The sequence below is a fragment of the Myxine glutinosa genome, chromosome 2 (assembly GCF_964187855.1).
Source record: "Myxine glutinosa chromosome 2, kmMyxGlut1.1, whole genome shotgun sequence".
NCBI lineage: Eukaryota > Metazoa > Chordata > Myxini > Myxiniformes > Myxinidae > Myxine > Myxine glutinosa.
The window spans coordinates 266,305,282-266,332,710 of record NC_136262.1 but is presented as its reverse complement, the minus strand read 5'-3'; the positions used below and the strand labels follow the sequence as shown (position 1 = coordinate 266,332,710).

The 27,429-nt window shown below is 48.0% G+C and overlaps 1 protein-coding gene across 1 annotated transcript in view; it reads right to left on the bottom strand.

Annotated features, from left to right (window-relative positions):
• Window positions 1-27,429, bottom strand: part of GALC (galactosylceramidase) — a 105,064-nt gene that overhangs the window by 37,752 nt on the left and 39,883 nt on the right. The window contains exons 5-6 of the mRNA XM_078772538.1: window positions 23,526-23,681; window positions 23,247-23,371 (exon numbers count right to left, since the gene is read on the bottom strand). Coding sequence (XP_078628664.1) covers window positions 23,247-23,371; window positions 23,526-23,681 — 281 coding nt within the window. The remainder of the gene's footprint in view (window positions 1-23,246; window positions 23,372-23,525; window positions 23,682-27,429) is intronic.

The following is a 27,429-nucleotide window of genomic DNA, read 5'->3' as shown; positions in this document are numbered from 1 at the left end:
CCCCGCTCCGACAAAAGGTGGGATCGACCTTGCGCTGCGTGAAGAAGCGGCGTTCCGAAGCCTGTCTGGCGAGAGGAATTACCGGGACGTGTACCTGCCCGGTGGAGACGTCAAGTTGACGTGGGGCCGTGCATCGACCCCGCGTCTGGCATCGTTCGCGGCACCGTCCAAACAGACGCGTGCGGGTCGCACGTTGGGGCCTAGCGCGCCTTGCAGGCGGCGTGGGGTTTGGCTTGCTCTACCGTATCCGCTTCGCGTGGCCACGAGGGGCTGCAGCCACGGTGCCTGGTACGATACCTGCCCGGTGGAAACACGTCCACCCGGGGTTCGTTCAACCGCCCGAGTGCGGCGACGGCGACCATCATCTTGGTCAGGAGGGGCCCAGAGACATTGTGCGGGACCGAGACCAAAAGGGTGTCGTGAGTACTCACCGGGACACCCATGTATAAGATGGCCATCTTAATCCTAGGGAATTGATTGTGAATTGGGAATTGGTGATGATTGTGTATTGTTGATTGCTCGGGGAAAATCTCCGTGGTTGTGTCATTGAAATTGTATGGTATCATTACCATTGGAAATATATCCTTGAACTTCAGTTGTCTCCTGGGTGAAATTCATATGGATTGCGTGGCGAAAGCGCATATATAATACAGCTTGCTGGCGGAGTTCCTCTCACGGTCCGGGGGTCACCGAGACCAGGTATTCACCGAGGGGACCACGTAACAGAATTGGGGGCTCGTCCAAATTACGATTTGCGGTTTCGCAATTGGGTCTACGTCCGGGATTTAAAATTGTATAAAATAATAAAATAATAATTTTTTATTAATTAAAATTTATTAATTAATTATTAATTGGTGAATTTTTTTTTGAGAAATTGGGGTAAAGTCTTGGGTGAAGGTTAACAGGTGTTAACGATAGGCACCATGGCGTTTGTGGCACAGAACTTTGGGGTAACCCCGAGTGAGGCACAGTTCCGAGCGTTGCTAAAGTCGGACCTCTTGAAATTGGCCAAACATTTTAACTTGGAGGTCCGAACTAATTTGAGGAAGGCAGAGTTGCAGGCCACGGTGATACAATCTATGGTGGGATTAGGAACATGGGACGAGTTAGCCTGGGAGTGGCTACCCGAAGAACCAGAAGACGTTGAGCTCCGGAAACTGGAGTTGCAATTACGGAGCCAGGAACGGATCAAAGAAGAAGAAAGGAAAGCAGAAAAGGAAAGAGCAGAAGAAGAAAGGAAAGCAGAAAAGGAAAGAGCAGAAGAAGAAAGGAAAGCAGAAAAGGAAAGAGCAGAAGAAGAAAAGAAAGCAGAAAAGGAAAGAGCAGAAGAAGAAAGGAAAGCAGAAGAGAGGAGGGAAGAGAAACAAGCGGAGGAAAGGAGAGTGGAACGAGAACTCCAGGAAAGGTTAGAAGACAAAAAAGCAGAGGAAAGGAGAGTGGAACGAGAACTCCAGGAAAGGTTGGAAGAGAAAACAGCACAAGAAAGAACCGAGGAAAGGAGAGTGGAAAGAGAACTCCAGGAAAGAAGAGCAAAGGAACAAGCAGAGGAAAGGAGAGCTGCAAGGGACCTCGAAGCAGAGGAGAGAAAAGCGGAAAGGGAATTAAAGGAACGTGACATGGAGCTTCAGCAAGAAATCAAATTCAAGGAGCTGGAGTTAATGAGAGAACGGGGAGAGGCACCACCCTTGCTGACGGGGTCGACACTGAACCAGAAAACCTGGGATGTGGGCAGACATGGGCCCTGTGCTTTTTCTGGTCTTTATCAATGATCTCTCTGACTCTCTGGAAAATCCTCTCTATCTATTTGCTGATGACTCCACTCTCTGCCGCTCCATTCCTCTTCCCTCAGATAGGCAGTCTGCAGCCTCCTCACTCTCTGAAGACCTGGACAAAATCACAGACTGGTCAAACAAGTGGAACATGTCTTTCAATCCTGCCAAATCTCACTCTCTTACTATGTCTCTCCGTAAAGATCGACTGGACAACCCTCCCATCTACTTTCTCAACAATCCTCTCCAAGAAGTTCTGTCACTCAAGCTTTTGGGTCTCACTATCTGCCATGATCTTTCTTGGGAAAACCACATTTCCAAGCTGGCCTCCAAAGCCAGTCGCCGACTGGGCATCCTCCGTCGTGCGAAGTCCTTCCTCGGCACACCTGAGCTCCTCACCACATACAAGGCTTTCATCCGCAGCTCAATGGAATACTGTTCTCCCCTATGGGCTGGTGCTCCTGCCTCACACCTGGCTCGGCTTCACGCTGTTGAATCCAAAGCTTTCAAAATCATTGGAATCTCCCGCGATGAAGCTATCTCTGAGGGCCTTTCACTCACTCACCGCAGGCAGGTAGGTGGTCTTTCTGTCTTCTACCGACTCCTCTCCGGCCTTGCTCCCCCAGCTCTCTCCGTGCTCTGTCCCCCAAATATTCCTACAGGTCGCACAAGATCTGCCAGCAACCCTCTGATGGTTAAACTGCCGAAATCTCGGCTCTCTGCTCACCTTCACTCTTTCATTCCTCTTTTCTCCCGCCTGTGGAACAAACTCCCACACTCCCTTCAATCCCTCTCCTCCCTCCAGGTCTTTAAAACAGCTGTTCACCACCATCTCTTATCTTCCCCCATCCATAACTTTGATCTTTTCTACCCCCACTAATTCACCCCAGATCCACCTTGTTTGAAATTCCAACTTATTTCCTGGAAATCCTGGCAGTGTCCATATGTTTATACCTCTCCCACCCCCCCCCCCTTCACATGCCTCCCCCCCTTCACATGCCTCCCCCCTTCACATGCCTCCCCCCCAAAGCCCTCTCCCTCCCACAGATCTCTCGATGTCTCCATGTCTCTCGGTCCCTGCTTTCAAATGTTGTGTTTGTGTCCTTCCCCCTCTCTCCCCATCTTGTCTACCGCTCCCGATGTTATTTGTTTTATGTGTCTGTTTGTCTTTCTGTGTGATTAATTTTCGCTCTTTCACGAGCCTCGATCTTGTATACAAAAAAAAAAAAAAAAAAAAAAAAAAAAAAAACATGAGGCTGGTTCCACCGTTCAGTGAAAAGGAAGTCGCGAAATTTTTCCCACACTTTGAGAAAGTGGCTCGACAATTAAACTGGCCGGAGGAGGCCTGGACCATACTCGTGCAAAGTGTGCTGGTGGGGAAAGCTCAGGAAATTTATTCGGCGCTACCAATGGACCAATGTGCAGATTATGAGGTACTGAAGAAGCACATCCTCAAGGCCTATGAGTTGGTTCCGGAAGCTTACAGGCAAAAATTCAGGAATGCCAGGAAGAGGGAGAGTGAGACCCATGTGGAGTTTGCCAGAGTGAAAGAAAACATGTTTGATCGGTGGTGTGAGTCAAAAGGAGTCGGGAAAGACTTCGAGACATTGCGGGACTTGATCCTGGTGGAGGAATTCCAGCAGTGTGTCCACGAGGACATCAAAGTGTACCTGCAGGAAAAGAAGGTACCAAAGTTGTGGGACGCAGCCACCATGGCAGATGATTATGCCTTAACCCACCGAATAGGGGTCCACGAACCTAACTCCTCGCCTAGATCTCCGCAGGGGAGGTGGGGAACAGCAGGTGCGGAGAACGACCATACATGGCGGCGGCCTCGAGATGATTATGGGGACAACTATGATACCCCACCGGTTCGAAATCAGAGGGATGCGGGCCCAAGACAAACTTATAGTTCGGGGGGCCCGAGGCAGACCCCGAGTTTTTCCTCCGGGCCTACTTGCGCGTTTTGCAAGAAACCTGGACACTTGATGTCCAGTTGTTACCTCATGAAAAGGGACAACCCAGAGCGGAGTCCGACTATTACAACTCCGAATGCGATGGCTAGCGTAAGAAATCGCCATCAAAAGGGTTACCAACCATTTATTTCAGAGGGGTTTGTGTCACTGGATGGAGCCTCGACTAACCGGAGACCGGTTAGGATATTGAGGGACACAGGGGCCCATCAATCTTTAATGCTTGAAGGCATTTTGCCATGGTCCGAGGAGACGGCAACGGGGGATAGTGTTCGTTTACAGGGGATCGGGGGCGGTGTTAGTGCTCCCCTTCAGGTCATCCAGTTGGAGTCCGATTTGGTGTCAGGACCGGTCACCGTCGGTTTACAAGCCACGCTTCCTGTAGAGGGTGTATCTGTGGTTATCGGGAATGATTTGGCCGGGGGTCAAGTTTATGGTAACCTGAGGGTTGGTAAAGAGCCCAGCAGGGAAAATAACACCACACCAGCTCGGGATGGCGACAAAAGTGCCAAGTTATTTGTAGGGGGACTGAACTTCAAAACAGAGGAAGAAGTTCTGACCTCTGTCTTCAACAGATATGGGCCGCTGGTGGAAGTGCGGTTGGTAAGAGACTGGGAAACGCAACAGTCAAGAGGGTTCGGCTTTGTCACGTTTGCCAGCACAAAAGACGCCAGAGAGGCAGAGAAGAATTGGAATGGCAAGGATTTGGAGGGTCGGACCATAACAGTAGGGAAGGCATTTCGTAGGCGTCGAGAGGTCTACAGGAGAGGACAACTGGGCGGTAGTTTTGGTAGTGGCCGAGAAGGAGACCGCTATTCATGGGACTACAGGGACCAGTGGTCCCACCCTAATTATTAGGGAAGTTCTGAGAAGTTGAAGCACTGAAGGCGGCGGAGCCGCCGAGCCAAGATTCCTACACGAATTAACCGTGAACGCCGTTCCTAAAGGCGTCCATGTAGTGAACTTTCATGCACGGACTAACCGTGAACTCCACGTTCCTCAAGGCGCCCATGTAGAGAACTTTCCTGCACGGACTAACCGTGAACTCCGCGTTCCTAAAGGCATCCATGTAGTGAATACTCGGCTTGGCCTCCCGGAAAAAGTGCTATCGAGTTGCTTAACTTTGGATCTTTGATCAACCCCTTAACCTTCATTCCCAAGAAACTGACGGTCAAAGTCAGAGGGTCATGAGATGGAGTTTGATTTGGCAGGGACAATGTCGTTGTTGGTACTTAGTCCAGAGGGAGTAATCTGGAGGGGTTGTGGTGAAATTTTGGTTGCTTTATTTTTAAGTGATAACTGTGCCCGGGGGGAACGGATAATGTAGGGGGGGGTTGAGTTATCTGGTTTGTTTCTCCAAATTGGCCGGCAAAGAAAGTTTTCGCTGGGTTCAAACTTTCTTTCTTGAAGGGGGGGAGTGTTACATATTTATGTGAATGTATGTGAATTACCATTCAGGTCTTTGCTTATCCGTGTGTAGTATATTAAGTTGTTGTGTAGTTGTTGTGGTTGGAGGGTCAGGAGCCCTTCTGAGGGAGTGGCCGGAAACGGAAGTGACCGGAAACGGAAGAGGAAAAGACACGAGGAAAAAAGGACGAGTATTATTCTTCCTCGCCCCGCTCCGACAAAAGGTGGGATCGACCTTGCGCTGCGTTCCGAAGCGGCGTTCCGAAGCCTGTCTGGCGAGAGGAATTACCGGGACGTGTACCTGCCCGGTGGAGACGTCAAGTTGACGTGGGGCTGTGCATCGACCCCGCGTCTGGCATCGTTCGCGGCACCGTCCAAACAGATGCGTGCGGGTCGCACGTTGGGGCCTAGCGCGCCTTGCAGGCGGCGTGGGGTTTGGCTTACTCTACCGTATCCGCTTCGCGTGGCCACGAGGGGCTGCAGCCACGGTGCCTGGTACGATACCTGCCCGGTGGAAACACGTCCACCCGGGGTTCGTTCAACCGCCCGAGTGCGGCGACGGCGACCATCATCTTGGTCAGGAGGGGCCCAGAGACATTGTGCGGGACCGAGACCAAAAGGGTGTCGTGAGTACTCACCGGGACACCCATGTATAAGATGGCCATCTTAATCCTAGGGAATTGATTGTGAATTGGGAATTGGTGATGATTGTGTATTGTTGATTGCTCGGGGAAAATCTCCGTGGTTGTGTCATTGAAATTGTATGGTATCATTACCATTGGAAATATATCCTTGAACTTCAGTTGTCTCCTGGGTGAAATTCATATGGATTGCGTGGCGAAAGCGCATATATAATACAGCTTGCTGGCGGAGTTCCTCTCACGGTCCGGGGGTCACCGAGACCAGGTATTCACCGAGGGGACCACGTAACAGTAATTACGCTTTTTTTTTTTTTTTTTTTTTTTTGGTATACAAGATTGAGGCTCGTGAAAGAGCGAACATTAATCACACAGAAAGACAAACAGACACATAAAACAAATAACATCGGGAGCGGTAGACAAGATGGGGAGAGAGGGGGAAGGACACAAACAAAACATTTGAGAGCAGGGACCGAGAGACATGGAGACATCGAGAGAACTGTGGGAGGGAGAGGGCTTTGGGGGGGAGGCATGGAAGGGGGGGTGGGAGAGGTATAAAACATATGGACACTGCCAGGACTTCTAGGAAAGAAGTTGGAATTTCAAACAAGGTGGATCTGGGGTGAATTAGTGGGGGTAGAAAAGATCAAGGTTTTGGATGGGGGAAGATAAGAGATGGTGGTGAACAGCTGTTTTAAAGACCTGGAGGGAGGAGTGTGATTGAAGTGAGTGTGGGAGTTTGTTCCAGAGGCGGGAGAAAAGAGGAATGAAAGACTGAAGGTGAGCAGAGCCGAGATTTCGGCAGTTTAACCATCAGAGGGTGGCTGGCAGATCTTGGGCGACCTGCAGGAATATTTGGGGGACAGAGCACAGAGAGAGCTGGGGGAGCAAGGCCGGAGAGGAGTCGGTAGAAGACAGAAAGACCACCTACCTGCCTGCGGTGAGTGATTTAAAGGCCCTCAGAGATAGCTTCATCGCGGGAGATTCCAATGATTCTGAAAGCTTTGGATTCAACAGCATGAAGCCGAGCCAGGTGTGAGGCAGGAGCACCAGCCCATAGGGGAGAACAGTATTCCATTGAGCTGCGGATGAAAGCCTTGTATGTGGCGAGGAGCTCAGGTGTGCCTAGGAAGGACTTCGCACGACGGAGGATGCCCAGTCGGCGACTGGCTTCGGAGGCCAGCTTGGAAATATGGTTTTCCCAAGAAAGATCATCGCAGATAGTGAGACCCAAAAGCTTGAGCGACAGAACTTCTTGGATTGGATTGTTGAGAAAGTAGATGGGAGGGTTGTCCAGTCGATCTTTTCGGAGAGACATAGTAAGAGTGTGAGATTTGTCAGGATTGAAAGACATGTTCCACTTGTTTGACCAGTCTGTGATTTTGTCCAGGTCTTCAGACAGTGAGGAGGCTGCAGACTGCCGATCTGAGGGAAGAGGAATGGAGCGGCAGAGAGTGGAGTCATCAGCAAAGAGATAGAGAGGATTTTCCAGAGAGTCGGAGAGATCATTGATAAAGACCAGAAAAAGCACAGGGCCCAGCACACTGCCTTGGGGAACTCTAGCCTGAACAGGAAGGGGAGATGAGAGAAATCCATTCAGGGCCACACGTTGACTACGACCAGAGAGGAAGTCCGCAAGCCATGCATGGAGATTTCCATGGATACCATAGGAGGAGAGTTTGGTGAGCAGAGCTGGGTGCCAGACCGTATCGAAGGCACGTGATATGTCAAGGGAGACAGCTCTGATTTCCTGTTTGGCATTGAGGACCTCCATCCATTGTTGAGACAGCAGAAGCAGCATGTCCAGAGTAGAGTGACCTGGTCTGAAACCAAATTGATGATCAGAGATCAAGCCATTGGAGAAGAGGAAAGATTTCATATCCGAAGCAATGATGGATTCCATGACTTTGCTGATAATTGGGAGCAGGCTGATTGGTCTGTAGTTGCAAGGATCTGTTTTTGCACCTTTTTTGTGTAAAGCGGTAATGTTTGCTGATTTCCAGGATGCTGGCAGATGACCTTGAGCAAAAGATAGGGTGAAAAGAACAGAGAGAGGGTGAGATAGAGTGGCAGAGCAGGATTTTAGGACCCGTGGGCTGATGCCGTCTGGTCCAGTTGCAGAATCAGAGTCGAGGTTTGACAAAAACTCCTCCACCTTGTCAGGACAGAAGGACACAGAGTCCAGGAGCAGTTGGGTTCGACTGGGAAAGGTGGGAACAGAGAGAGATGGGTTTGGGACTAAGGATTTTGAGGCAAACACAGAGTTGAGGCATTCGGCTTTGTCACGTGCGATGTCAACTGTGTGGCCATTTGAAGTAAGGGAGGGGATGGAGGGGGGACAAACACCAGAAACGGACTTGACCAGACACCACCAGGATTTGGAGGAAGGAGACAGGTTTGAGAGTTCATTCTTGAGTGAGGAGAGATAGTGCTTCCTGGCACTCCTGAGGGTAGACACACACTTGTTCCGAGCTTGGTGGAAGGAACTGAGATTGCCTTCAGTTGGATTAGCCTTCCAAGAGGCAAAGGCAAGTTGTTTCAGGGCAACTGCCTCACCACAAGATTCAGTGTACCAACTGTACCATGGACGGGAGGAAGGGTAAGATAACTGAAGGCGAGATGGGATAAATCTGTGCATGAGAGAGATCAGTTTGCTTTGGAAGAATTCCCAGGAAGAATTGATGTCAGAGGCAATGGAGATGGGAGACCAATCCAGACGATTGATGGCTGCTTGAAGACCGTCCCAGTCGGCCTGAGTGAAATGCCAGACTCGTCGACGCTGAGGAGGTTCTCTGAGAATGGCCAGAGAGATGTCCACTTTGACAAGCACATGATCAGAAGAACTGATTGGAGCACAAGAAGAGCAGCAGACATTAGCAGGGAAGTTTGTCATAACCAAGTCTAGAAGAGAAGATACTCCATTGGCTGAGATCCGGGTTGGGAAATTGACGGATTGTGTCAATCCCAGTGAGTCACAGAAGTCCTTTGCTGAGGTGCCATGGCTGGTGAGAGAGGAACCCACACCCAACCAGGTGGCATGATGACAGTTGAAGTCACCACATATGAGGAAGAGAGAGTTGGGATGAGTGGATAGAAGTTGGTCCATGTTGTCAGACAGTGAAATGTAGATGGAGTCATCACTGTTTGGGGGACGGTACAGAACACATATGAACAAAAGGTGGGAGCGGAGAGGAAGCCGTAGCCAGAGGTACTCCTGGGGGTGAGGAGGAGAGAGGGCAGTGCAAGGAGAGTGAGGAAGAGTGTTTTTGATAAAGATAGCCACCCCACCACCAAGCCGAGGCTCAGGTCTATCATACCGGAGGAGGGAGTAACCAGGAAGAGATATTAAGGAATCAGAGACATCTTGAAGGAGGAAAGTCTCTGTTAAGCAGATCTAGTCTGGATTGTCAGAAGCAACCTGTATGGAGAGATCAGTCATGTTTGAGCGAAGGCCCCGCATGTTTGAGGTCCATACCGTTAATGAAGAGAGAGGGGGAGCATCGGGTACAGGACAGGGGAGGGGAGATGTCGGGTAAGATGAAGGATGAGAGGGGGAGGCAGGGAGAGCAGTTGATAGTGTGTCAGAGATTGCAGAAGAGTTCCAAGAAAGGGAAGGATGAGGAGGATGAAAGGTTTGATGGTGAAGGGATGAGGCACAGTGAGGGGTTGTTTGAGGGGGGGGGGGGCAGAGGAAAGTAGAAGGTTGGGGGGGGTGGAGGTATGAGATAGAAGGGAGACGAAGTGGGGAGGAGGCAGCTTTGAGGAGGAGGGGGGAGGAGGGAGAATTGGAGAGGAATGGTATGGGGGGAGATTTGAATGGGAGGGGTTGGGGGGGAGTTTTGAAGGGGAGGAGTGAGGGGGGAGTTTAGGAGGAGAGGGGCAAGGGGGGAGTTTAGGAGGGAAGGGGCAAGGGGGAAGTTTAGAAGTGGAGGGGCAAGGGGGGAGTTTAGAAGTGTAGGGGCGAGGGGGGGGGATTTGGAGGGGAGGGGCAAGGGGGGAGTTTAGGAGGGGAAGGGCAAGGGGGGAGTTCAGGAGTGGAGGGGCAAGGGGGGGGATTTGGAGGGGAGGGGCAAGGGGGGAGTTTTGGAGGGGAAGGGCAAGGGGGGAGTTCAGGAGGGGAAGGGCAAGGGGGGAGTTTAAGAGTGGAGGGGCAAGGGGGGAGTTTAGGAGTGTAGGTGCAAGGGGGGGGATTTGGATGGGAGGGGCCCTGGTGTTGGGCTAGCGGCTAGGGTGCCAGCTTAGGATCCTAGGATCCTGGGTTCGAATCCCGGTCGATCGCTGAATTAACGCCAGGGGGGTTGACCCAGCCTGTCATCCTTCCGAGGTCGGCTAATTGAGTACCAGTTCACTGGTAATTCCCTGCTCGTCGTAAAAGGCGACAAAAAGGGTTGGCGGCAGGAAGGGCATCCGGCCGTAAAACATTGCTTCAAAAAGGGGATCGAAAAACAACAACCACGGTCCCTGAAAAAGGCCAACCCCCGCTTGCGGGGAAAAATGGCCTCTAAAGGTGGTTTGTTTGTTTGTTTGGGCAAGAGGGGAGTTTAGAAAGTGGATGATTAATGAAAGACGAACATTGAAAACAAATTGGGTTTGTTGTGATTTTCAAGTTAGCAATCCGATTCAGAACGATGGAGGAGGGATGGAATGAATGTGAATTTAGACCATGTCGTGAGGGAGACGTACAAGATATTGAATTTCTTTTTTTTGAAGTGGAATGAGTTGGAGAGGAAATTGAGAAAAGCCTTTTAAATAGGAAGAAAAACAGCATGTTGTAAAATACCACTGAGTAAAACACTGAAGGGGAAAGGTTAAACATATTTAAATAATATTTAAACAGAACCGTGAACAATCTTATATGCACAAAATACCAACGGGGGGAGAGCCGAGAGGGACCACCACGAGTCACGTGAACAGGGCAAACGGTGGATGGCAAGGAGATAATGGGGGCGGGGCGAACAGCACACCTGGACAGAAAATACAGGATGAGACAACAGTACACGTGGAGAAAGGAAAATAAATGTTTTTTTTTTGTTTTTTTTTGGGGGGGGAGCGGGGGGGGGGGGGGGTGGGGATTTAGAACGTTAGACAGAGTATTATGTTCGGGGTAGAAGGGAAAAAACTAAGAGCCAAGCAAAACACGCATAAGTTAACAAACACCGACGGGGGTACAACTACAAGGCCGCACACGAGGAGCAGAACACGATTAATTAATTACGAGTTACAGGAAATTCAAACCAAAACTAACTATAATCAAACAATAATGCATGGACGATAAAATAACGAGTTGAAATTTGACAATCTATCTGGGGAAATTGGGGAGAAACACGTGGTCGAAGAACGAACGAACGAATAAGAATGAATAAACGAATGAGTACAGAGAACGAAATGATTTTTTTTGTTTTTTTTTGAGTTGAGATTTACATAAGGAAGTAGGCTATGGGGTGAAAAGACTGGGAAAACAGAGAACGAAAGTTATTGGATCACAAACGACGGACCGCTGATAGAAAAACAAAGCCTCAAGGTTGGACAGTGTACACTGTACAAGGCCTCAAGACACGACACGAATTAACACGATTTTCAATACAGGTATGAAAGATTTGCACCGAAAATCTTCGTCGGGAGACAATATATACACCATAAAATAAAGAGTTATAACAAAAATACAAATGGGAACAATTACTTAACTTCGATTTCAATGGATAGCGTGGAGAGCTGAGAATAAACGAACCCTCACCAGCAAGACCGGAAACGGAAGTGATTATTATTAAGATTATTATTATTTTGCTATGTTTGTTACGTACGAATGGAAATGTTATTTGTAATTGTATTCCCATCCCATTCATGGTTTCTCTGGTCTGTGTTCAAGATAAATAGTTTCACACTGACTGTAGTAAGTTGAATCAATGAGCAACTTGCTAATTATTCTGTTGATGGTGCTTACTTGCTGACTTACTTACTGGATTTTGGACTTTGCAGGTGTTCGGAAATTCCAGTGAATAGCCTCGATTAGCTTGCCGTGTGCCATGCGTCATTGGTCGCGCATTACTTTGGAGTTACTGATTAATTGAAAAGTAAGTTGGAAATGTTTGTGGATATGCAGGGCGGGTTCAGAGTTATATTAAAGTCAAAAGTGGATGGTGATTATAAAATATGATTGAATTACTCAGAAAATTAGGTGGAAGTGATACAACTCCTTTGGTCGCAATTCAAAATTAACAATTTGCAGTTTTCTATGTAATATTATAATGGGATTTGAGGTGACAGAGTTGAGTAGACAATAAATCCCGTCATCGTAACGATAAGTTATGTTTTCTTCGTTAACATTTCGCAGTTTTCAGAGTGGTACTGACTATATTTAAGCATGTTCCTTTTTTAAATTTTTGTCATATAATTATTTGCCTGAACTCAAGATCAGTTTGTTACTTTTTTCTTTTTTTTTTGCAGTAGGTCGAGCAAAAAAAGGAAGTGGTCGGAAGATTACGTGTGGTACGGTTTCACATGTTTGACGGAATGGGACGGAAGTCAGTGTCCTCAATGCATGCTTTGCAATGTCAAGTTGAGCAACTCCAGCCTAGCACCAGCAAAACTACGGGAACACTTCAAAAAACTGCACGGCGAGGGGCAGTACAAAGACGAAACGCTGGATAAATTCAAATTGAAGACAGTCCGATTCGACGCAAGTGCTACCTTGCCCACTCTCGGCTTCGTTCCAATTGACAAACCGATCCTCACCGCGTCGTATAAAGTTGCGTACCTGATCGCAAAGCAGGGCAAACCGCACACTGTTGGCGAGACACTCATCTAACCGGCCGCGTTGAAGATGGCCAACATCATGCTTGGAAAAGCTGCTGAAAACAAGTCGTCTCTAGTTCCACTCTCAAATGACACCATCAGATGCAGAATCGACGACATGAGCGATGACATCCTCGCCCAGATAGTTGCAGATTTAGAGGCGAGCCCGACGAAATTCAGCCTTCAACTCGACGAGACCACCGACGTTTCGAATTTGAGCCAGCTCATCTTATTTGTGGTTTATGTCAAAGGAGACGAGATCAAGGAAGACTTTCTGTTCTGCAAGGCTCTCACAACAACGACGAAGGCAGCTGACGTGAAGAAGCTTGTGGACGACTTCTTCAGAAGCAACGGCCTCTCGTGGAACATGGTGTCTGCAGTTTGCTTGGATGGAGCTCCAGCCATGCTGGGATGCAACTCCGGTTTTGGGGCGCTGGTGAACGCCGTTGCACCACACATCATCGTCACGCACTGCGTCGTGCACAGACACGCACTGGCATCAAAAACCCTGCCTCCAAAACTGGCCAATGTTCTGAAAATCGTCGTTGAAATTGTGAATTACATGTGAAGCCATGCTCTGAATCATCGCATCTTCAAAGAGCTGTGCAATGAAATCGGCTCTGAATTCGAAGTCCTTCTCTACCACTCTAACGTTCGATGGTTATCACGAGGGAAGGTAGTGAGCCGTGTTTTTGCCTTGCGTGACGAATTAGTCCTGTTTTTGCGAGAACACCAGCATTGCCATGCAACGCACTTCCAAGAGTCAGAGTTCATCCTCGCCTTGGCGTACTTGGCTGACATCTTCGACGCACTCAATCATCTCAATTGCCAGATGCAGGGCGGTGGAGTGAATGTCATCAAATCTGAAGAAAAGCTGAATGCTTTCCGAAAGAAGTTACCATTGTGGAGGCGGTGAACGGAGAACGACAACGTCGCGGACTTTTCGCTTCTGGATGAGTGCGTGAGCGGGATCGAAGATGAGTCTGAAGTTGGAGGCACTGCTGTACCAGGGGAGCTGAAGCAAGCGATTGCCATGCACTTGGATGAGCTGGGAAAGTCATTCGACGGCTACTTCCCCGACCAAGAGCAATACCCAGCATGGGTGCAGCAGCCGTTTACTTTCGACGTTGCAACGGAGATGTCAACGACCAATACCTCGACGACCTCATCAAACTTCAGCAGAGCCAGACTCAACAACAACTCTTCGGCACAACAACGCTCTCAACATCTTGGTGCCGCCAAATGGAAAGGTATCCTCACATCGCTAAAATTGCCCTTGAGATCCTCACGCCGTTCGTTACAACGTATCTCTGCGAGCATGAGTTTTTGAAACTGTTGGACATTAAAACAAAGAAAAGGAGCAGGCTTGCATGCGAAAATGATTTGAGGGTGGCCCTTGCCAAAACAAAACCACGCATTTCCCAGATCGCCTCCCAAAAAGAAGAACAGAATTTTGCATTAAGATGCAATTCTTCTTAATTTTTTGGTCAGATTTGAGGGGTTCCGCGAGTGTTCGGTGGGTTTCATTAGGGTTCGGCGCCTTTAAAAAGGTTAAGAACCACTGCCTGAAATGGTTAGACACGATACCTTAAATGGTTAGACACAATACCTTAAATGATTAGACATAATACCTTAAATGGTCAGACACGATACCTTAAATGATTAGATGTAATACCTTAAATGATTCGACATGATACCTTAAATGATTAGACATAATACCTTAAATGTTTGGGCATAATACCTTAAATGTTTGGGCATAATACCTTAAATGGTTTAACATGATACCGTAAATGGTTAGACATGATACCTTAAATGGTTAGACACGATACCTTAAATGGTTAGACATGATACCTTAAATGGTTAGACATGATACCTTAAATGGTTAGACATAATACCTTAAATGGTCAGACACGATACCTTAAATGTTTAGACATGATACCTTAAATGGTTAGACATAATACCTTAAATGGTGAGACATAATACCTTAAATGGTTAGACATGATGCCTTAAATGGTTAGACATGATAACTTAAATGGTTAGACATGATACCTTAAATGGTTAGACATGATACCTAAAATGGTTAGACATAATACCTTAAATGGTTGGACATAATACCTTAAATGGTTGGACATAATACCTTAAATGGTTGGACATGATACCTTAAATGGTTAGACATGATACCTTAAATGATGAGACATGATACCTTAAATGATTAGACATGAGTCACATGATACCTTAAATGGTTAGACATGATACCTTAAATGTGTTACGTGGTCCCCTCGGTGAATACCTGGTCTCGGTGACCCCCGGACCGTGAGAGGAACTCCGCCAGCAAGCTGTATTATATATGCGCTTTCGCCACGCAATCCATATGAATTTCACCCAGGAGACAACTGATGTTCACGGATATATTTCCAATGGTAATGATACCATACAATTTCAATGACACAACCACGGAGATCTTCCCCGAGCAATCAACAATACACAACCATCAACAATTCCCAATTCACAAGCACTTCCCTATGAGTAAGATGGCCATCTTATATATGTGTGTCCCGGTGAGTACTCACAACCCCCTTTCGGTCTCTGCTCCTCACAATGTCTCTGGGCCCCTCCTGACCAAGATACTGGTCGCGTCGCCGCACTCGGGCGGTTGAACGAACCCCGGGTGGACGTTTCTCCACCGGGCAGGTATCGTACCAGGCACCGTGGCTGCAGCCCCTCGTGGCCACGCAAAGCGGGTACGGTAGAGCAAGCCAAACCCCACGCCGCTTGCAAGGCGCGTTAGGCCCCAACGTGCGACCCGCACGCGTCTGTTTAGACGGTGCCGCGAACGATGCCAGACGCGGGGTCGATGCACGGCCCCACGTCAACCTGACGTCTCCACCGGGCAGGTACACGTCCCGGTAATTCCTCTCGCCAGACAGGCTTCGGAACGCCGCTTTTCCACGCAGCGCAAGGTCGATCCCACCTTTTGTCGGAGCGGGGCGAGGAAGAAGAAACCTCGTCCTTTTTTCCTCGTGTCTTTTCCTCTTCCGTTTCCGGTCACTTCCGTTTCCGGCCACTTGTTCAGAAGGGCTCCTGACCCTCCAATCACAACAACCCTTAATATACTACACACGGATAAGCAAAGACCTGAATGGTAATCCACATACATTCACATAAATATGTAACACTCCCCCCCTTCAAGAAAGAAAGTTTGAACCCAGCGAAAACTTTCTTTGCCGGCCAATTTGGAGAAACAAACCAGATAACTCAACCCCCCCACATTATCAGTTGCCCCCGGGCACAGTTATCACTTAAAAATAAAGCAACCAAAATTTCACCACAACCCCTCCAGATTACTCACTCTGGACTAAGCACCAGCAACGACATTGTCCCTGCCAAATCAAACTCCATCTCATGACCCTCTGACTTTGACCGCCAGTTTCTTGTGAATGAAGGTTAAGGGGTTGATCAAAGATCCAAAGTTAAGCCACTCGATAGCACTTTTTCTGGGAGGCCAAGCCGAGTATTCACTACATGGATGCCTTTAGGAACGTGGAGTTCACGGTTAGTCCGTGCAGGAAAGTTCTCTACATGGGCGCCTTGAGGAACGTGGAGTTCACGGTTAGTCCGTGCATGAAAGTTCACTACATGGACGCCTTTAGGAACGGCGTTCACGGTTAATCCGGGTAGGAATCTTGGCTCGGCGGCTCCGCCGCATTCAGTGCTTCAACTTCTCAGAACTTCCCTAATAATTAGGGTGGGACCACTTGTCCCTGTAGTCCCATGAATAGCGGTCTCCTTCTCGGCCACTACTTTGCCAATCCTTCCTTCGGGAGCGGCCGTAACTCCGGGAGCCTACATAATAATATTGATTGCGGCCACCACCAAAACTACCGCCCAGTTGTTCTCTCCTGTAGACCTCTCGACGCCTACGAAATGCCTTCCCTACTGTTATGGTCCGACCCTCCAAATCCTTGCCATTCCAATTCTTCTCTGCCTCTCTGGCGTCTTTTGTGCTGGCAAACGTGACAAAGCCGAACCCTCTTGACTGTTGCGTTTCCCAGTCTCTTACCAACCGCACTTCCACCAGCGGCCCATATCTGTTGAAGACAGAGGTCAGAACTTCTTCCTCTGTTTTGAAGTTCAGTCCCCCTACAAATAACTTGGCACTTTTGTCGCCATCCCGAGCTGGTGTGGCGTTATTTTCCCTGCTGGGCTCTTTACCAACCCTCAGGTTACCATAAACTTGACCCCCGGCCAAATCATTCCCGATAACCACAGATACACCCTCTACAGGAAGCGTGGCTTGTAAACCGACGGTGACCGGTCCTGACACCAAATCGGACTCCAAATGGATGACATGAAGGGGAGCACTAACACCGCCCCCGATCCCCTGTAAACGAACACTATCCCCCGTTGCCGTCTCCTCGGACCATGGCAAAATGCCTTCAAGCATTAAAGATTGATGTGCCCCTGTGTCCCTCAATATCCTAACCGGTTTCCGGTTAGTCGAGGCTCCATCCCGTGACACAAACCCCTCTGAAATAAATGGTTGGTAACCCTTTTGATGGCGATTTCTCACAATGGCCATTGCGTTTGGAGTCGTAGTAGTCGGACTCCGCTCTGGGTCTTCGCTTTTCATGCGGTAACAACTGGACATCAAGTGTCCAGGTTTCTTGCAAAAAGCGCAAGTAGGCCCGGAGGAAAAACTCGTGGTCTGCCTCGGGCCCCCCGAACTATAAGTTTGTCTTGGGCCCGCATCCCTCTGATTTCGAACAGGTGGGGTATCATAGTTGTCCCCATAATCATCTCGAGGCCGCCGCCATGTATGGTCGTTCTCCGCACCTGCTGTTCCCCACCTCCCCTGCGGAGATCTAGGCGAGGAGTTAGGTTCGTGGACCCCGATTCGGTGGGTTAAGGCATAATCATCTGCCATGGTGGCTGCGTCCCACAACTTTGGTACTTTCTTTTCCTGCAGGTACACTTTGATGTCCTCGTGGACACACTGCTGGAATTCCTCCACCAGGATCAAGTCCCGCAATGTTTCGAAGTCTTTCCCGACTCCTTTTGACTCACACCACCGATCAAACATGTTTTCTTTCACCCTGGCAAACTCCACATGGGTCTCACTCTCCCTCTTCCTGGCATTCCTGAATTTTTGCCTGTAAGCTTCCGGAACCAACTCATAGGCCTTGAGGATGTGCTTCTTCAGTACCTCATAATCTGCACATTGGTCCATTGGTAGCGCCGAATAAATTTCCTGAGCTTTCCCCACCAGCACACTTTGCACGAGTATGGTCCAGGCCTCCTCCGGCCAGTTTAATTGTCGAGCCACTTTCTCAAAGTGTGGAAAAAATTTCGCGACTTCTTTTTCACTGAACGGTGGAAGCAGCCTCAAATGTCTGCCCACATCCCAGGTTTTCTGGTTAGGTGTCGACCCCGTCAGCAAGGGTGGTGCCTCTCCCCGTTCTCTCATTAACTCCAGCTCCTTGAATTTGATTTCTTGCTGAAGCTCCATGTCACGTTCCTTTAATTGCCTTTCCGCTTTTCTCTCCTCTGCTTCGAGGTCCCTTGCAGCTCTCCTCTCCTCTGCTTTTCTCCCTTCTAACCTTTCCTGGAGTTCTCGTTCCACTCTCCTTTCCTCTGCTTCTGCTTTCCTTTCTTCTTCTTTTAACCTTTCCTGGAGTTCTCGTTCCACTCTCCTTTCCTCCGCTTGTTTCTCTTCCCTCCTCTCTTCTGCTTTCCTTTCTTCTTCTGCTCTTTCCTTTTCTGCTTTCCTTTCTTCTTCTGCTCTTTCCTTTTCTGCTTTCCTTTCTTCTTCTGCTCTTTCCTTTTCTGCTTTCCTTTCTTCTTCTTTAATCCGTTCCTGGCTCCGTAATTGCAACTCCAGTTTCCGGAGCTCAACGTCTTCTGGTTCTTCGGGTAGCCACTCCCAGGCTAACTCGTCCCATGTTCCTAATCCCACCATAGATTGTATCACCGTGGCCTGCAACTCTGCCTTCCTCAAATTAGTTCGGACCTCCAAGTTAAAATGTTTGGCCAATTTCAAGAGGTCCGACTTTAGCAACGCTCGGAACTGTGCCTCACTCGGGGTTACCCCAAAGTTCTGTGCCACAAACGCCATGGTGCCTATCGTTAACACCTGTTAACCTTCACCCAAGACTTTACCCCAATTTCTCAAAAAAATTTACCAATTAATAATTAATTAATAAATTTTAATTAATAAAAAAATTATTATTTTATTATTTTATACAATTTTAAATCCCGGACGTAGACCCAATTGCGAAACCGCAAATCGTAATTTGGACGAGCCCCCAATTCTGTTACGTGGTCCCCTCGGTGAATACCTGGTCTCGGTGACCCCCGGACCGTGAGAGGAACTCCGCCAGCAAGCTGTATTATATATGCGCTTTCGCCACGCAATCCATATGAATTTCACCCAGGAGACAACTGATGTTCACGGATATATTTCCAATGGTAATGATACCATACAATTTCAATGACACAACCACGGAGATCTTCCCCGAGCAATCAACAATACACAACCATCAACAATTCCCAATTCACAAGCACTTCCCTATGAGTAAGATGGCCATCTTATATATGTGTGTCCCGGTGAGTACTCACAACCCCCTTTCGGTCTCTGCTCCTCACAATGTCTCTGGGCCCCTCCTGACCAAGATACTGGTCGCGTCGCCGCACTCGGGCGGTTGAACGAACCCCGGGTGGACGTTTCTCCACCGGGCAGGTATCGTACCAGGCACCGTGGCTGCAGCCCCTCGTGGCCACGCAAAGCGGGTACGGTAGAGCAAGCCAAACCCCACGCCGCTTGCAAGGCGCGTTAGGCCCCAACGTGCGACCCGCACGCGTCTGTTTGGACGGTGCCGCGAACGATGCCAGACGCGGGGTCGATGCACGGCCCCACGTCAACCTGACGTCTCCACCGGGCAGGTACACGTCCCGGTAATTCCTCTCGCCAGACAGGCTTCGGAACGCCGCTTTTCCACGCAGCGCAAGGTCGATCCCACCTTTTGTCGGAGCGGGGCGAGGAAGAAGAAACCTCGTCCTTTTTTCCTCGTGTCTTTTCCTCTTCCGTTTCCGGTCACTTCCGTTTCCGGCCACTTGTTCAGAAGGGCTCCTGACCCTCCAATCACAACAACCCTTAATATACTACACACGGATAAGCAAAGACCTGAATGGTAATCCACATACATTCACATAAATATGTAACAAATGGTTAGACATAACACGTTGTCCTCGTGCAAACACCACACACCCGTCCAAGCAGCATGTCTGCTTTATTTATTGATGTACATCGATCCAGGCTCATGGATCGGCCTGCTCATAAATCACATGTAGGACAAAGACATTACAAGACATTTGTGCGCTTTTACAAGAATAAGGACGTCAAATCACGGACACAAGATATGAGTGTACCTTTACATGAATTATAAGGATGTTGGAATAATAATGGACAATTAGGTAAAAACATTGCCTCAAATCATTGCCTCATTGCCTCAATAAAAACATTGCCGCAAATTGCCTCAAATCATTGCCTCATTGCCTCAATAAAAACATTGCCTCAAACAGGGAACCATGATCGTCATGGGGCCCACAAGGCTAACCCCTGCTCTAGCAGGGAAAATGGCCGTAAAACGATCATTCATTCATTCATTCAATTCGGTAAAATGTCTGATCCGATCTGATGTACCATATATTGTGATACAGAGTATTGGTTCCCCTCAAGTGGCTTCTCGGGTTAAAATGGGTGGTTTGCCATTGCCAGCAGTGATATGGTTTGTAATTTGTAATTTCTAATTTGTCCAGGTTGCCGGCAATATCTCACCTACTCTTTGCAATGGGCACCATGGATCTTTAACATCGACCAACGAATGCCGGAAGACAGGACGCCCAGGTTAAAGTCCATCCGAGGGATGACGCACACCTTAATAAATCATCCTGCCTGTGAAACACCAGGATGACAGTTTATAGCTGGGTCGGGATTCAAACCCAGGTCAGACAGCTTCGAGGCGAGTGTGCGTCCCTCAAAGGCATCATGCCAGCCCCTACATAAAGTGTATGCGATTCAAATCCTGGTTTCTAGTGACACGGGACAATGATTCAGATGGGAACAATAAACAGGTAAACTGTATCGGCAGGTATGAGAGGAGGTGGATTTTACTTTTCTCTGGCAAAGCCAATTCCATGAAGAACTGACCAATTTTTGCTAAAATAAGAGGGAAAAAACTTTTTAAATCCCAGCGGTAGAGGCCCATATGCTGGTGAGTGCGGGTTTTTATCAAGGACAGCAGTTTTACAAAAGCCAATTAATCTCTGTCAAGAGGAGGTGAGCTCATTCCACGGCACCTGAGCAGTTCACATTACCTCTGCACATGTTCCGCTGCACTCCGCAGACCAGAACGACGAGCCCATGAGCATGGTGTCCAACCTCAATTACATACACGGGTATCTTCCACAAAATACACAACCTTCCTTAAGGTAGTGCAGCCACTTTTATCATGAACACCAGGAAGCACCTTTCACACACTACTGAGTGGACAAGTGTAGTGAATGGAATAGATCTGGAAAGAACACACCTGCACACTGCAGTCTCACCCTCTGGGACTCATCAGCTTGAAATCGGTTTGAGAAACCGATGAACTCCAAAAGAGTGAAACAGGTGTTCATGGAGAGTTTCATCACTAACCTGACCTTCATACCACAATAGCTCATCACAAGGCATATTTGTTACAGCAAGTGCACACACACACACACACACACACACACACACACACACACACACACACACACACACACACACACACACACACACACACACACACACACACACACACACACACACACACACACACACACACACACACACACACACACACACACACACACACACACACACACACACACACACACACACACACACACACACACACACACACACAGTTTGAATCCCATTCCCAGGAATAAGCACCTTGTTAAACTCGGACAGTGTACAAGAGGTTTATTAATAGATAAGGATACATGCATGGAAGACATGACGTGCAGGCTAGTAACACCACGAAGTATGACATGACGGCTCCAACATCTCAGCGAGCCACAACCCGCAGTCGGCTTAATTTACTTTCCTCAAATATCTCAAAACAAAGCCCTGTGATCAAATCCCTTCCCAAGGACATAGACTGCCGCCCGAAAGAGAAACTGCACAGAGTTGACAGGGCCTCATATGAAAGGAATGTTTGTCAAGGCCAAACATGGGATTTTGTCAACAGTTTTTCAGAGCCCGACACAGCCGCCAGAGGGAAATGGGTCACAGCGTGACACTGCTGCCACCATCAGGATAGAGAATTTATGAAATCTTCGAGACACAGACAGACACACACACACACACACACACACACACACACACACAGTAAAAACTGAGCCGAGCAATGGCGAAGGTCTCGGGACATGTTTTACCATGGTCGGGCATACGACGGAATAACAGGACTCTTATTTTATTACCATCGCCAAAGCAGAGGGTAATGCATCTTGTGTCTGTTTGTTTGTTTGTTTGTCTGTTTGTTTGTTCACACAGAACGTGCTAAACTCGAGCACAAATGCCACCTAGTGGTAGCCAGTTGTAAATGTTTTTTTTTTTTTTCAACCAGTTACCTCGATAAAGTATTTACGTCACTCCCTCTTACCTGTGCACAAATAACAAAGGGCCAAGCCTCACATTCAAATTTAAATTATTTAAAAGGGAAAAGCCATTATTAAATGAAATCTGTCGGATTTGAACAAGACCACCACAACACCAGATTCGTCTTAGATAACTGCAGAGCTATTTCGTACTTAAATAAGAAGAAAAAGACATAAAATGTCACAACACCCGGCATCATTTTAGTAATTTTGCTGTACGGAGTTAAAGGCCGTAAGATGTCCATCTTTGGTCGGATGACAAAACAAAATCTTCTGCATATGTATACACTCTCATGTGCTGTGCTTGTGCTAACATTGAACAACAGAGGACCATGCATGTTCAATAAATGGTTGGGGACAAGTTTAAGTAACAAAATGGCTGCCAGTCAGCCATCTTGGATCTGTTCTCTTAAATAAACGACGTGCATATGTCACTCATCATTCATTATCTGTGTGCCAAGTTTGAACAAAATTGGTAATGCATCTCTGGGAAATGTTGAGGACGTGTTGAACATCGGGGTTTTTTTGGGTTTGTTTTTTAAATAAATAACATGGCCGCCAGTCGGCAATATTCGATCGCATCACGAAACAAAATTATGTGCAGATGTAAATTGTCATGTTTTGTTTTTCTGCCAAGTATGAACAAAATCGGTGCATACATGTCTGAGATACACTACTCACAATAAGTCAGGGATATTGTGGGAGTGAGTTGATTTTTTTTTTATAGGGGTTAGGGTTAGGGTATTGAAATCAAGAATGCTGTGTTTTTTCACACATTAATAACCATAGAATTAGGACCAACAATTTTTTTCAACATAATTAATACACAAAATCAACCACACCGAAGAACCTGCCAATATCCCTAACTTATTGTGAGTAGTGTATTGTTGCAGCTGCATGGACGTGACCAAATCCATAAGCCCCCCATTTCGGGGTGAGGGGGTGGGGGAGGCTACAAACAGTTCAATTGAAGAAGTGAGTACCTGTGATCCAGATGGGAGGCTCCACACGGTAGAACCCACTCCAAGGCTGCTCAGCCGTCATGAGGCCCGATCGCGGGAAGGGCAGTGCTTCGTAGTAACTGGCAATGAGATTCCATGATATGGTCCTGCACAGTCCACGTGGACACATTACAGAGGAGCAGCATCACAGACGGGCCTCGGATGAACCTCTAAAGGGTTCATCATTCGGTTAGTTTCCATTAAGACACATTTTACGCAAACAAAAGCGACTCGCTCATCAGGGACATTGAACATACTTACGAAGTCATTTTCCCATTGATGTAGTTTTGGTTGAGGATGCGTGCCCAGCACCCTGCCCCGATGGCATCATTGAATGTACTGTAGTCCTCAGAAGACCAAAGGGGCTTCTTGGTGGCCCGTGCCGCTGGTGGGCTGCTCGTTCCAGGGTAGTGGACACTACGCAAAGGGAGTTTGATAACGTCACAGTCAGACGAACACCATGTCTGGTTTTGACTCCCGTTACGGATTCGTCACTTCCGTTGTGGTGGTTTTCATCCACTGTAAGCATTTTTGATGTCATGTACTATTATTGTTTTCAAAAGGTTTATTGTTTATGAACTATTTTCAAAAGGTGAAAAAGTTAGAGTTAAAAGAAACCGGAAACCAGATCGGGAACCGAACGACGAAGAGGAAGAAGAGGAAAAGAAGGCGGAGCGAGTGGAGTCGGACAAGAAGCATAGTTGTTTGCGGTCTGGAGCGAACTTTGGCGAGCAAGGGTCACGAGTGAACTTTGGGTTTCACAGGAAAGGGATTCCTGCGACAGAGTTGTTATCGCTGTGACAGATCAACCTGCGTGTCAGGTTTTGCAGTCGATTCCGAAGAGAATCGTTGGACTGCAGTTACATCTCGAGAACATGCCGCCAGCCATTTTAACTCGCGCGCCTTGCGCGTCGAGCAAGGTTTCTTTGCTTCGCTTCAGCCTTTGCATGTCGTGCAAGGTTTTTCTTTGCTTGACTTCAGCCGTTTTCACTGCATTCAGACGTATCTGGTGTGTGTGTGTGTAACGCGGATTTTGAAGGTAAATCTGAGGTTCACCGACTGAGCCTTGGAACGTCCATACCCGAGGGTGTGATTTCCCAGTCGCCTGGAGGGCGCCTTTGCACAGCTTTGGCAGCGGGACTGTAACTGCCAACCCAACGGGATTCTGGTCTCGATTGGACATTGATCTGACGATCGCTGGAGCGAATCAACTTTGGCTTGAAGCCGGGGAATAGAGACATTGGGAATCTTCTTCTTTTCGCTCACTTGGAGCACAGTGAGTTATATTGTACGAACCTGATGGTACCATCATAGGAATGATATACTATTTGTTGTACAATTGATTACTATTGTTTTTGTGTTGTTATTCTTGTGTGATCTTAATACAATATTTGTTGGTTGGTAACAATTGGTGTGGCTTCACCATTGATCTTTGACATACAGAATAACACATTTTTCTGCCGTGACTCCTCTCGGGGCTCGGAGGTACACCGTGGCCAGGGGTTTGGGGAGGAGCACGTAACACTCCGCAAGGACATTTCCTTTTGTAGTTTAATTGGACATACACCAGAACACAGTCTGACTGTGCAGGAGTCAAACAGTGAAATGAGACGACGAAAATGATCACATGACTAAACACCAACACCTGCAATGTGCAGAAAAGGTTTGACGATAGTGGTTTTTCAAGGGTATTCAAAGCTAAATCTCCAAATTGCATCTTCCAAGGGTGAAAAATAAATAAATAAATAAAAATAATAGTGTAGTGTGTGTGCTCCCACACATGTACAATATATTGTCGTGTGACTACCCTTGGTGAACACCATAGGGTAGCACGGATGACCAAACGAGCTTTAACACTCGAGGCGTTCAGTTCAAAAATATGGCAGCGCATACGCATGGGGCAAGTGGGGGAGGGGAAAAACCGAAGAGCTTACCTTCACGGATCCCACCGGCAGTCCTCAAACCTGCCATAAATAAACCCAAACCGAGGCGAAATAAAAATGCACAAAAATGCCAGCTTTAATAATGAGATGCCGGTTACAAAGAAAAACACGATAAAACAAAAACTAAATTCCTAAATGGGACGTCCCCACAAACAGACCCAAGGGAAAGACAGACGAAAGCGAAAGATAACTGAAAATAAATATGTGTCTGTGTGCATTCAACTCTGAGCATTGCCGAAACCTCCTCAGGATTGTCAAGGACCCCCCCCGAGCGCGGTCCGGACGCGGCTCTGGTGTTGGCGGGAAATGCGCTCGCTCGCGCACTGCTCGGCCTCACCGCGCATCCATTCACTCCTGGCCTCGAACTGCTGCAGCGAGTAAGCAATGCTCGTTCGCGCTTGGAAAACCGCAGCTCTTCCTCCTCACAACCACCAGCAAGATGTCCCAACACAGCCGCTCATGACGGCATCCAAATCAGAAGGGGCAAGAGCGGCAACAACGACCCTTCGCTATTGGTGTCCAGAACGAGAAGGAGAGATGCACAACCGTTCACTTTGACATCCAGTACCAGAAGGGAGCAAGAGAGAAAATGTTCGCCAGAGCGTTCTTTTATCACCCGGCTCCGACGTCATCCGTGCCTGCCTCACCAATCGGCGTGTGCCACCTCTTTATAGCCAATCACTGCTCCTATCAGCAAGTCCCATCTTACCCGGGCTGGTGCCAATCAACTCCCCCCACCCAATCACCGCTCCTCGGGCGTGGCTCTCACGGATCTTTCATCCTGTGTGCTTCCAAAGTTTGGGTAATCCGCCTTGATCTGGGTTTCCGGTTAGGTTTTTATTAATTAGTGGTGTAGTTATCGGAGATTTTGGCTAGTGTCTAGTGCGGTGTCATAAGGAACAAAGGTATTGCTTATAGCGGTATTTACACACAGGGGATAAATTACCCATAATCCCCGAGCTAATTAACAAGCCCCACTCTGATGAGGACGAACATACAAGCTTAACCCGACAGTCCGCCCGGTTCTTCTTCTTCACGACAATCGGAGCACACCAATCTGTACATTATACCTGGTTCTAAGGTAATCATTGTCTACCCCCGACAAACGTAACAATATGAACGTTACGATATCATGAAAAGTAATGGGACAGCAAGGAAATATGCTGATTAATGAATTATTATTTGGCAACTCCACAAGGGGAATCATTTGGAGAGTTACCATAGTTTTAGTAGTCGTAGTAAAAGTATAAGTAGTAGAAATAGTCAATTCACCACCGTTTATTTGATTTCTAATGAGGTGTTTGTTTTATTTTTTAAATAAGCAGAACTCATGCCCCGTTCCTCACACGTACAACATCAAAATTAGGAGAATATCGTGTCATTCTTTGATTCAAGGTTGTTCTGACCTAATGTGGCAACAATGTAGACGAATCCTTACCATTATAAACATTGGTGCAACCTGTTGTGTTCCATATCCAAAGAACATTGCCCACAGTGGACTTGTAAAAGATAGTACAATCAGAAAAACAACAAGCTAACATCTTCATCGACCATTACACAAACACAAGTCACATGAGACCCAGAAAAGAGGAAAGATGGATTACAAGACGCAAACTCGTGTACCAACTCGACACCACAATCACGCCATTCACTCCCGCACAAACAACAAAAAATATCAACAACTCGCAGCTATGCAGGCTACCTGCCCTGAAAATTAAAAAAAAAAAAAAATCTCCTATTATTAAACATTTAAAACACCTTGGGCCACATGGCAAATCAGCTCTCACAAATATAAACTAGCAAAAGTACCCGGCGTTGCTGGGTAACAATGAGTCGCTTCCTGGCGGGAATATTAAGAGAGGGGGGGGGGGGGCGGGAGAGGATTGAGGGGGCGACGTAGGGAAGGGGAGAGGAGGAGAGAGAGAGAGAGAATGGTGAGGGTTAAGAGAGGGGAGAAGGAAGGAGGAGGGAGGGGGAGGGGGAAGGGGAAGGGGGAGGAAAAGGAGAGGAGGGAGGGGGTAGGGAAGGGGAGGGGGAGCAGAGGGGGAAGGAAGGGGGAGGGGGAGCAGAGGGGGAGGGAAGGGGGAACAGGGAAGGAAGGGGTGGAAGGGGAAGAAGGGGAGAAGAGGATGAGGAGAGGGGAGGGGGGGGAAGGGGAGGGGGGAAGGGAAAGAAGGGGAGAAGAGGGGGATGAGAGTGGCAGGGAGGGGAAGGGGGAAGGG